At 34.0% G+C, this 11,755-nt stretch overlaps 7 protein-coding genes across 7 annotated transcripts; 4 read left to right on the forward strand and 3 right to left on the reverse strand.

The window, feature by feature from the left end:
* Positions 1-58: 58 nt before the first annotated feature.
* TpMuguga_02g00394 (uncharacterized protein) lies at positions 59-955 on the forward strand (the record flags this gene model as incomplete). Its single annotated transcript, XM_061305383.1, has 3 exons — positions 59-398; positions 429-573; positions 757-955. The coding sequence occupies 3 exons, from the start codon at positions 59-61 to the stop codon at positions 953-955; spliced, it is 684 nt and encodes a 227-aa protein (XP_061162133.1).
* TpMuguga_02g00395 (TLC domain protein) lies at positions 750-2,396 on the reverse strand. The gene is made up of 6 exons (XM_061305384.1): positions 1,945-2,396; positions 1,646-1,765; positions 1,377-1,614; positions 1,074-1,346; positions 972-1,044; positions 750-941 (listed from the first exon to the last, which is right to left on the reverse strand). Exons 1-6 carry the CDS (start codon positions 2,178-2,180, stop codon positions 919-921), a joined length of 963 nt encoding a protein of 320 aa, XP_061162134.1. The 5' UTR covers positions 2,181-2,396; the 3' UTR covers positions 750-918.
* Positions 2,397-2,640: 244 nt separating this feature from the next.
* Positions 2,641-3,374, reverse strand: TpMuguga_02g00396 (Cytochrome c family protein). Its single transcript, XM_759869.2, has 3 exons — positions 3,016-3,374; positions 2,866-2,961; positions 2,641-2,831 (listed from the first exon to the last, which is right to left on the reverse strand). The coding sequence occupies exons 1-3, from the start codon at positions 3,116-3,118 to the stop codon at positions 2,683-2,685; spliced, it is 348 nt and encodes a 115-aa protein (XP_764962.1). The 5' UTR covers positions 3,119-3,374; the 3' UTR covers positions 2,641-2,682.
* Positions 3,375-3,416: 42 nt separating this feature from the next.
* Positions 3,417-5,266, forward strand: TpMuguga_02g00397 (putative integral membrane protein). Its single transcript, XM_759870.2, has 6 exons — positions 3,417-4,013; positions 4,091-4,325; positions 4,383-4,559; positions 4,685-4,838; positions 4,868-5,002; positions 5,032-5,266. The coding sequence occupies exons 1-6, from the start codon at positions 3,470-3,472 to the stop codon at positions 5,215-5,217; spliced, it is 1,431 nt and encodes a 476-aa protein (XP_764963.1). The 5' UTR covers positions 3,417-3,469; the 3' UTR covers positions 5,218-5,266.
* Positions 5,267-5,354: 88 nt separating this feature from the next.
* TpMuguga_02g00398 (uncharacterized protein) lies at positions 5,355-6,884 on the forward strand. The gene has a single exon (XM_759871.2). It carries the CDS (start codon positions 5,726-5,728, stop codon positions 6,866-6,868), a length of 1,143 nt encoding a protein of 380 aa, XP_764964.1. The 5' UTR covers positions 5,355-5,725; the 3' UTR covers positions 6,869-6,884.
* A 118-nt stretch (positions 6,885-7,002) lies between these two features.
* CPK2 (Protein kinase domain protein) lies at positions 7,003-11,018 on the reverse strand. The gene is made up of 5 exons (XM_759872.2): positions 8,735-11,018; positions 7,583-8,499; positions 7,333-7,444; positions 7,222-7,303; positions 7,003-7,117 (listed from the first exon to the last, which is right to left on the reverse strand). The coding sequence occupies exons 1-5, from the start codon at positions 10,078-10,080 to the stop codon at positions 7,040-7,042; spliced, it is 2,535 nt and encodes an 844-aa protein (XP_764965.1). The 5' UTR covers positions 10,081-11,018; the 3' UTR covers positions 7,003-7,039.
* Positions 11,019-11,088: 70 nt separating this feature from the next.
* Positions 11,089-11,632, forward strand: TpMuguga_02g00400 (uncharacterized protein). The gene has a single exon (XM_759873.2). The coding sequence runs from the start codon at positions 11,144-11,146 to the stop codon at positions 11,600-11,602; it is 459 nt and encodes a 152-aa protein (XP_764966.2). The 5' UTR covers positions 11,089-11,143; the 3' UTR covers positions 11,603-11,632.
* Positions 11,633-11,755: the final 123 nt, after the last annotated feature.

Genomic DNA, 11,755 nt, shown 5'->3' on the forward strand with positions numbered 1-11,755 from the left:
CTTGAGTCTACAGGTGATCCAAAGTGTTTTTTATACAACTGACTTTATTATTATTAAAATGGTTAAATTGCTAATTTATGATTACGTCACCTCTGTGGTTGGAAATAAAATAACACTTGAAGTTGAAGGCAATGAAAAGATTTCAGCAATCATTGACTTAATTCTGCCGAAAATTGGTGAGAATATAAAAAATTCAACCGAAGAAAAAACTAAAAATTCTAAAAATTCTAAAAATTCTTCGGGTGCTGAAAAACCTGAATCACTGATATTATATCTGGGAACTACAATTCTAGAGAACAATCAAACTTTGGACCATTACAATGTGTCATCCCTAACTGAGCTTTCACTGTGTTTGTACATGAAAGTTGATGTTAAGGTTACAGTGACGGTGTTGAATGGTATTTTTATCAATTTATAAATTTATTTAGGAATAAATTGTTTTGGGATTAAATACACTCCTCTGGTCTCAATTCTTATCAGAAGTAAGATTAAATTCACCATGATAGACCAACAAACAATATTCGAAATTAAAAAGAAAATACTTTCCGCATGTAAATTCACAAATACAAAAGGGTATCCCATATACCATTTATTATTATACACTTTGTATAGTTGTATGAGTACTACACTTCATGTACACACACCATACTATACACACATACTTTACTTTATATACTACATACTGTATACATAACTATGCTTTATATACTACATACTATATACTGTAAGCTATTTACACTGTGTATATATGTTTAGAGAAGAATTAGCATTGGAGAAGTTGTGTTTATATTACAAAACTGCAGAGTTGAATGACAATTTAAGCTCAATTAATGAGTTAAACTGTAAAAACAAGCTCAGACTAAAGTTGGTAATACCCTATGGATACAAATTCAAGAAATTGCAAACTAACTCAACTTGTCACTCATCTTCCCTGGTGTCACCTAAAAAGGAGTAGTTAATAATAAACTAACGTAGCTCTTCCTTGTCGAAGATGAATTTCTTAAACAATTCAAGAATCAACTTTAGCCAATACGCGTTCATAATCTGATCAATTTTATATTCATGTTACTTACCGTTAGAATTACAATTGATATCGGGCAGATGATACCGCCGGGAAAGTCCCACAGGTACTTTATAGTCCCGCCAGAGTATTCGAAATTGTCAAAATTAACCAACAGAGGGTAAGCAATGTATCTCAAGAGCAATACGAATCTAGCCACAAAATGTAAGAGACCATAAGTTACAAAGCAAAGAGATAATATAAGTTCATTCCTATTCGTAAAGTAACAATACGTCTTGCTTAAGTATAGGAAAACGTCGGGAATGTCGTGGAGGAATATGATAATCTGAAGGGGAATTAAATTATATTAAAATACCAGCGAGATCCTGTGGAAGTTGTAAATGTAAGATAGGATGAGTAGAGTTGTGGTTGTGATGTGGTGAAAGGTCATGATGTTGGTGTCAGATCTTCTAGTCTCCCATCTGATGAAAATCAGACATGAAATCCAAAATCCAGTGCACATAAGTAGGAAAATTCGAGTTTCCATATTTATGTGCAACTCAGGCCATGCAGCTATTTTATTTGTCACCTGATGTATATCCTCAGCAAAGAACCTGAATAACCATTAAATTTATAATGACGTACCAAATCCCCTTCAAATCCTTCATGAAGTAACTAACCCAGCCTGGATTTTTAGCAGTTCCATACTCTTTTAATAATAATTTAAACGTATACAAACATGATGACGTATGCCATATAAAGTACCTAGTCAGCACATTAACAATTAAATATTGGTATATTAAATGTGTAATAATATATTAAATATGTAATAATAAATTAAATATGTAATAATATATTAAATATGTAATAATATATTAAATATGTAGTAGTATTATATAATTTACTAATACTATGTCAACTAAATAATGTTATGAGGAGATTACCACATCGATTCTGACATTTTGCTGACTTTTTTCTTGGGTCCGAGTTTATATTTGGTGATCAAGGATCTGAAAACTGCAGGACACTTGGTTGTATAGCACGAGTCACATCCTGAGAAGATGATCCTCAACACTGAAAGTAACACAATAAAGAACAAAACGATGTATTTATCACTCTTGTTTACATGAGGCATTACGCCTTTGAAAACAAAAATATTGTTATCCTCGTATTCTATCATCTTCTAATACTTAAAATTTATAAAGATTCGTGATAAATTTCAAGATTAAGTTTTAAATAAATGTTGAAAGGGTAACTCTTAGATCTAATAATTATTCGGGTATAAAACTAGGGGATCTAATATTGTAAACGTTTTTTAATGATACACATAAACTAAAATATAGAATTCTGCGTTTAATTACAAATATTGAGATGATGAAATTTATTAAAATACGACAATCTTTGAATATTACAAATACAAATGATATATACTAATAATACAACTATAAATGATCGTTTATAATATATATTTAATTAAAATATCCGTTGGTGTATAAATTATTAACATTAGTGTACAGATGAATACGTGTAATTTTAAAAAAGTTGCAAAGCGGGTAAAAAACAGGTCATTTGACCAATTACAAGATCACTACAATTATAAATATTAAAAATAAAAAAATATAAAAGAATCTTAATGAGTATTTATTGACGTTGTGGTGTACTACATTTAAATAATTAGAGAATTATTTGGAAGAAGCTTCCTTCAGATACGCTATTAAATCTGCTCGGTCTTGTTCCTTCTTTAACCCGGCGAAAACCATTTTTGTTCCTGGAATATACTGCTTGGGATTAACCAGGTACACAAAAAGATGCTTATCAGACCATACAATGCCTAATTTAATATTTTACACTAATATTAAAATTACCAGAATTTTTATTTGCGTCAGAATATGCGTAATCACTTGCGCCAGATTTACGGCCATAAAATCCATATAGGTTAGGGCCTTGTTTCACGCTTCCTCCTGAACATTAAATTTATATTATTTTTACACTTATTTAGTAATTTATAGTTATACCTTTGTTTATTGTGTGACATTGAGCACATTTTGACTTGAAGAGTTTGGCTCCTTTTGAGGAATCTCCTTCAGGAATAACTACATCTGGTTCCGGTTTTGCCATAGTAAATTAAACAAAACAAAGGAATTTGACAAGATAACAAAAATGAAATTAATAATTTTGTAAATTAATTAAATATTAAGTGTTGAGGAAATGGATAAAATTGTTGAGATTTGTGAATTAATAAATTTTATAATTAACAAAGAGTTGAATATTGGAAAAATAACTTTAATTATATTTAACAGGACAAAAAATAAATTTTATTATAATTACAAAAATACTGTACAATTGTAATAATAATTTGTTTCATTAGAGATTGGGTAGATGGTGCATAATTACTTACTTTCGTACATTAGCAATGATATTCTGAAAATCGTTATATAACTAAAATTGATATATTTAACTCATGAGTTAATGTGTATTTATTTTTTTAACTTTGTTTTTTACAAGATTTTTATTATATTTGTATTATTATGTTGTAGTATTTTTATTCCTAAAGTTACCCTTTTAAAGCAGAATTTTCACATATTTAACTTTGCTAAATGTATAAGAATTTACTCCGAGCCAAATGGAGTCCTACGGGACATTCTAAACAAACCTTCCCTAACACACAACTTTTTACACAGATTCGCAATTTTTTCTTCTTCTCCAGTTAATCGCAGAAATTACACTAATCCCAAGAATAATAACAATTGTTACTCATTTGTACCATATAATACTTTAAATTCTACTAATAAATTGCCTTTTCCATCATTTAACAAAATTGAGCTCAGACCTATAGAATACACTAAAAATGATTCCGAATTATCTCATAGTAGGAACACTTTCAGTCGTGTTTATCTGTTAGAATCTATTAAGAATTGGTTTTTAGATGAAGTGGTAGGATGGTATGTTCCTCCTATGCCCATCGGCGAAAAAGCTTCATACATCCTCAAAAAAGAAGGCCCTCTACAATCTGGTATCCCATTACTACACCAATTACTACATTATTTAATATAAGATTTAGTGTAATATTAACCCTATTGAATGTTTTAGATGAGGATAGGAAGGCATTGTTGGATAAGATTGGTGCGACTGAGGATGATTCTGTCTACACAGTTTTTAATAAATACAGAAACTTCATAAAGAACAAGCCTAAGATTTCATATACTGATTTAAATGATTATTTTCTCGGATATGTAAGACGAGCATTTGTGGAGGATTTGGAGAAGATGGAGCGTGCCGCTTCTCAGGGCTTGAAGTCCTGGACTGAATATTGGAGACCAAACAGGTTATTACACACATCTAACTATTAAACAAATTTAGTAAACGCAATAAAATTTTTTAGGAAGGAGAAACCTGTTTTTGATGACGATTCTGTGCTTTCAGTTCAAGATAAAAGCTTTCTAACCTGGTTTGTTCCCGCCAAAGAGGCTGAACAACGTCTAACACAGCTACAAAAAAAGAGGAGACGTTATTTCGGCATTAATACCAGGAGATTCCGTGGACTCATCAGAATCACAAAGTACACAAACTTATCCTATCTACTTATATTTACTACGTAATTTATTTGACTACTTAATTTATTTGACTACGTAATTTATTTGACTAAGTAACTTATAACTATTCACAGTGTTAATGTTTGGTTAGGGACTTTAAGAGTCGATTAACAAAGTGTTCTACGACGATGATTCCGTTATTTTTACTGGGATTAGTGCCTAAACTGGGCTCCTGGTCCATAGGAATTTCCTCCATTGTCGCCGCTAAAATCATCTACGGAGATAGAAAAAACTATAGAACACAGGTAAAACCTTTGGGCATATAATTTTATAGTTTTTGGACACTGAAAAGTATTTGTTAAAGTCAGAATACGACCGTTCTGAGACTGTAAAAACACTAGCAACACTTTTTATCGTGGCCTTGCACACAACAATCGGATATGTAACCTCAACTCTAGTAAATTTTTACGTAAGTTTGTTCTAAATAAGAAGTTTCAGACGAGGATTGGAAGTATTTTATCACCTGAGACTATTAACGCCTTTTTTATTAATTTGCAACTCACGTTATGCTCACTGATTTATGATACAAGTGAAATGACATTTGAAGAAAAAGTTAAGCTTGCAAATGGTACTTTAGGATTAGAACAACCAGAATCACAGTCCAATCCGCCAAGTTCTGAGTAATCTATTCCACCACAAATTTTCTAATATATTTTACTAAATTTTAAATAAATTAATTGAATAAATATTTGTTGATTTATTTAATTAAATTTGATTAATTTGTGAGAATAAAATTTTCTGGAGTATTCTACCACTGTTGGCAGTTGTGAGGTGATATTTCAGCCCTCAACAGGGTAAAATTGGTGATTTATGCAGTTAAAAAATTAAAATGTATGAAAATGTTGAAAATCTCAAAATTGTGATAAATGTAATAGGGAATTGAGAAATTGTGGGAACTTCGTAAGTGACATTTAAAAAACGTTCATTATATAATTATGTCATGATTTTTTTACCAGAGGTTTTGAAGATTTTAATACTCCGTCTGTTTCAGTAGTTTCAGAATATATATTTTTAAATACACTTGCTCTATACTCCTGCCGTAACGGAATTACGTTTAATATTCACTCACACCTTTTCGCACTTTGTACATTTGTCAATTAACATTTTTAAAACACGAATTTAGCCCAGGTTAATGAGGGACGACTGTGAAAAACCTCCAAACTCTCATGAAGGCTCTGCTGATGACGTTTCCAACTCATCCAACGACTCCCTTTCACATTCCCCTGGATCTTCTGATCAGGATCAACTCAAGGATAATAATTTGACCCAGGAACAATCCGAACAATTACCTCTTAACACCAATTCCAACAACAGTAACCACTCCTCTAACCTTAAATCCAATATTTCAAACAGTTCCAACAAGAACTTTACCAGTCCCAGTACTACAAATTCAAATCCCAATGTACCATCCAATTCAAAATCCAGTAATCCCCAATCTACCGTACAGTCCAGTCCCATCCAGTCTAATGTACAATCTTCTCAATCTACAGTACAATCTTCTCAATTGACTGGATTGAACTCGAATCAATATTTAAATGGTACTCGTAATGGATCGGTGAATGGTCAATCATCCAATGATAAGAGGGAGCAGGCATTACAGGATGAGGCGACGAGGTTATTTTGTGAGATGGCTTCAGATCCCGACATAATGGACCAGGCTTTTAGTGCGGCTGTGAACCCTAACGTTGCTAAGGAACTTGCTCGTCAGGCTGACACAGCTTGGAGGAACATTGAGACTCTCCCTGGCGGTTTCAGAGCTTTATGTCAGATGCATCATAACCTTCAGCAGCCGCTTTGGAACGCAGTGATAGGCCAGGATTTACCGAAGGTATCAAATTACCAAAACTCAAATCTTAATACTACACTTCCTAATGAACCCATAAGGGCCGATCCAATGCCAAATCCTTGGAAAACTGAGGCGCCCAGACCTGCAAGTTCCGTCCCTTCAGCTTCTGTGAACGGGTTTAACCCGTTTGGATTTTCTAACTTTGATAATATTTCTTACCCGAGATCGCCTCAGGGTTCTCGCGACGAGTTACTCTCCTCGGTCATTTCTCGCACGCGTTCCGCCAGCTTCCAAACCGCTTCTCAACTAATCCAAAACTCCTCCACTAAATACTCCAAGGAGATGGAGGAACTCGCTGAGATGGGCATCACTGACCGTGAAAAGTGTCTAACAGCCCTTGAAGCTGCTGACGGCGACCTGTTCCAAGCGCTCGGCATACTACAGAACCTAGACGAAATGGACCAAGAAGAAAACAATAACAATAATTAATCTCACTAAATTATTTTTAGTACGTGTATATTACTATACAAAGTATATAGTAGTTTAACAGTGTGTATATCAGCTATTATACAAAGTGTATAGTAGTGTAATAGTGTGTATGGTAACTATTATACCAAGTATAGTACAGTATGAAAAGAATATTAAATGTATGTTTGAAAATTAATCATCCTCGGGTCGATTTGAGAGCATGGATGTGAATTCGTCGTAACTTATCGTTCCGTCACGGTCCAAATCCACCTAAATGAAATATCAACATTGGTTAAACATTAACATTGATTAAACATTAACATCCACTGTGAATAATATTCAGGAAAGTTCAATAAGTTCAATGAGTGAATTACCTCTTCTAAAATATCTTCGACCATTTCTTGTGTCATGCGAGGATTGGTAGATTCAGTTGAAAAAACGCGGTACATATCCTCCCTAATAAATTTTCAGCGATATCAAATTACCTTGTTATTCTTCCGTCACGGTCAGTGTCAAAAATGTTAAACGCCCTCTTGAAAAAATCCTTCTGGTTATACAAACGCGCATCTATCGCCGCCGCCACAAATTCCGTGTACTCTAATCGATTTTAATATTCATATATTTATTATAAATATTATATAGCTATATAGTTATTATAGTTAATAATATAGTTAATATAGTTAATTAAATAGTTAGAATAGGATAAAGAATAATAATAGAGGAGGTTAACAATACCTATGATTCCGGATTGATCGGTATCGATTCCTTTGACGATTTGTTCGATGTGGAATGAGGATTGTTTGGAGTGTTTGAGTCCGTTGGCGACTTCGTCGAGTGACAAGACGCCATCTCCGTCCTTATCCAGTGATTCAAAGGCGTTGGTAAGAGGTGCAAGTTCCCGTTCACTAAGATGATACGCCAGGCAGGTAAGTGCCATTTGTTTCATCTTATTATATTTAAGAAACTTCTTAAAACGTCTTGTTAGGCTTTTGGATATGTGCGGCTCTACTGACTGTGGAATTGTTCTGATTCTGAGAATCCACTCATGATTCAGAGCTTCCTCGGCAGTTATTCTGTTCTTTGGAATGTAGTGCAAACACCTTTTAATAAGGTCAATTGCAGATTTTGACACGTGGCTCCAGTGTTTCTCCACAAACTTTAGAGTTCCCCGTTTGACATTGTTGAGAATTTCAGTGTTATTGCTTCCGTGGAATGGCGGGTATCCGACCAGTAAAATGAAGAGAATAACGCCGGCGCTCCAGATATCACACGCCTTGTCGTAGTTACCCAGTAAAACCTCCGGTGCCACGTAGTATGGAGTTCCCACCAAACTACTGAACTTGTGTGTCCTGTAGCACTTTGTGGCAAACCCCCAGTCAATGATCTTGATGGTGGAGGAGGGTTTGTCGTTCATGTATAAAATATTCTCAGGCTTCAAGTCCCTGTGCAATACGTTCCTGTTATGGCAGTAGGCGATTGCTGAAAACACTTGTCTCATTATCGAGGCTGCGTACGCCTCAGAAAACCCATTCGTACTCACGATCCTGTCAAACAACTCGCCACCCACACACATCTCCATCACCAAATATAAACAATCCGCATCCTCGTACACCTCAAATAACTTTATTATATTCGGGTGATCCAACGTTTTCCTATAAAAATATTATACACAATTTTTCACCAATTCACCACAATGACATACTAACTACTCAGTAGTAATAACAAAAATAGTATGTGGTATAGTAATAACTACGCAATAGTAATAACTACTCAATAGTATGTGGTATAGTAATAACTACGCAATAGTAATAACTACTCAATAGTATGTGGTATAGTAATAACTACGGAATGGTATGTGTAGAAGTAAAAAAGTGAAATATGTGTTACATGATTTGTATTTCTCGTTTCATTCTCATGGCGTTTTCGATTTTGGATTTGAGTATGATTTTGATGGCTCTGACGGCTCCGGACTCTTTATGTACTCCCTTGAGTACATTCCCGTAGCTGCCGTTGCCGAGTTTCTCAGACTTGATTTCGTACACGTCGTGGATGCTTGTGCCGTCAGTTAAAGCGGTTTGAGGTATGATCTTGGACCTGTTTAAAAGCGGAGACTTCTCACGGGGCTTCCCCTCATTTCCTCTGGTGGGAAGTTGAAGTATCATGCCCTTGAAGCCCTTGGGGATTTTATCCTCCTTGTGCATGCACTTTGTACACAAGGAGTTGTAACTCGGCTTCTCTATCAACTCCTTCTCAGGCCTCGGACTTATCCTAAAACACGGAGGAATACACGTCACCTTATGCTCATGAATACTCATGTCCACTTCTCTATGTACACCCGTCTTGTGCACAACTCTGTGCATATGCTCTTCTCTATTTTCCCTATTTTCCCTGTGTACATCTCTCTGTACATCAACTTGACGTAGATTAGGTTGATCATGTCTTGTAGGAGTTAAATTATGTGCTTCCTCAGCAAATCTAACACCTTGTGTAAATTGTGTAGGTTGCGTGGTTTGTGTGGGTACCCTTGTACCATGAGTGTGCACCATTTCCTGAACATGAGTTTGTACCATTTCCTGATCATGTGTGTCAGTTTCTCTACGTGTTGAAACATCATCGGAGAAGTTAGTGCTTGAGGTTCTGGAGCTAAGAGCGTCCAGGTTCATCTGGTCCAATTTCTCATTCTTTGGAGTTTGTGGGTGGGTCTCAGAATCCTCAGAAATGCTCTGGCAGTGAGAAACTGAGGGCGTGAGTGTTCTCTTAAAATTGGTAATAATGTCAGAACCCATTCTGGTAATGGTTTTAAACCTGTCAGACCTTGAGGTTACCATTGAAATATCTTCAAAACTCACGCTCTTGATTGAGGCAAGCTTCTCGAAGCTGGAGACCAAATCCTCATCAAACCCTGATGAAGGCGTCCAGCGAAATAAGGGAAAAAACTCATCCTGTGGTTCATTTTCTGTATGTTTTACCGGTGCAGCATTTGGTTCGGTAAAGTTTAGTTGTTTTTTTGGCTCGGTAGGTTGTGCCCGCTTAGCGGCCTTGTCATTCTTGGTCTTTAAATTAAATCTATTCTTTGAAAAAAATCGAAAATTATTGTTGGAGGAGACGGAGACTTCCTTCCGTTTCACGTTCTGGCTCATGTTATCCTGTTCCTGTCCAATGCTGTTAGAATTCAGAGTTTCAACTATGTAATTCCTTTCCCTTCTATTTAAATTCGATTGGACAACACCCATAGTTGTCGTATTTCATAGGATTCCAATTAAAATATTAAAAAATTAAAAATTTAAACCTTAAATATATATCTAAAATTCATTTTCCATCTACACTAAAATATCAAATTTAAAAATAAACTGGAAGAATTTCGATTCAACATGATTACAAATCGGGAATGTGAAGAGGAAAGCAAATTTCGGATATACAAAATATTTCACTTCAAATAAAGGTTTAAATGTTATGTCACTCAATCTCAGATCTGACAAGATTCAACGTCAAATTATTGGGGTTATCAAGAATTATCAACAACTCTCAGTCAACTTTAATAAATTTCCTCTAGATAAATTTAACAAATTATTTTATCCTGTGAATAATTGATTTGGCACTTTATTCCTTGTGTTATCCTGTAAAATAAGTTATTCTCTGTTTGTGTTGTGTTGGTATTAGAATTCCATCAATTAAGCTTGACTCCTTGAGTAAATTCCAAATTTTAAATATTAAGTTAATATAATTTCATAACATCCGTTTAATAAGCTGTTATAACCAGAAATGTGCTCACTGGGCTTGGATTCCGTAATTTATGACTTCGATTATATTTCCTGCGTAAAATTTTAAAATTATATTTCTATTATGGAAAAAATAATTTTAATTATTTTAGCAGTTCACGTCGTGTTCCGTAAGTGCTGTTCTTTCTCTGTACTCATTTGGCCTCGGCCTGGAACTATATCAAAATCGAATACTCCCAAATAAGCACAAAAATAAGTTCCTCAACTCATTTTTACTGTGTATTTCACATGTGTTTGGTGAATTTGGCCATTTTAGGAAATAATTCCATGGAATTTGCACTGCTCCATGTGTAAACTAAACTCACCTACAAAAACAATAATTCTGTTTTTTAATCCTTAGAATCATAGATTTAATCTAAAATACTAAATTTATCAATTATTTCAAGTTTAAATTTATATATTAAGTGATATATCGGGTCACGCCACTCTATATAACATAATTCCATGAATTAATTTTTCTAAAATATATTTAAAAAATGTATTAATATTTTTATTTACTGTGTAACATATTTAATGTATGAAAATGAAGTCGAATTTACAGGAGGAAGTGACTGAAAAGTCACCATCTCCCTGTGGAGATGATGCCGTGGTAGTTAATTCTTTGGAAGATTCTGTAGTGGAGGAATCGTATGTGTTATTGGATTTTCCAGAATTCCACTCGACGACAATTTTCAACGACTCGAAGTTTGAACTTTTGTCAGAGGATAAGGAACAAGGGTCACTGTTTAAAATTTCAAATTGTAGTTTTGATACCATAAGACTAAATAAATTTGATACTGAGAAACCTTCCTGTGTAATTAACGAATATTTACCCTTGAACGGGAGTAACATTTTAAACGGAATGACTTATATACTTGTAAATAAGGACCAGTTGAACGGGGAAACAGAGTCTAACAAGGGTTTAAAGGCCCAGATTGAAGATAATTCTGACGTCTGGTACACAAGCAAATGTATAGAATTCAGTACTGATCAGTAATAAAATATTAATTTGACATTTCAAATATTTTATTTTATATATAAAATTTTGATATATTTAAATTAACAACTTTTATACAATTATTATTATATAATTATTATTAAATAAATTTATAAAATTCAATGAAATTTAATGAAATTCCGGTGTAAAAAT

The sequence above is a fragment of the Theileria parva genome, chromosome 2 (assembly GCF_000165365.1).
Source record: "Theileria parva strain Muguga chromosome 2, complete sequence, whole genome shotgun sequence".
In the NCBI taxonomy this organism is placed as follows: Eukaryota; Apicomplexa; class Aconoidasida; order Piroplasmida; family Theileriidae; genus Theileria; species Theileria parva.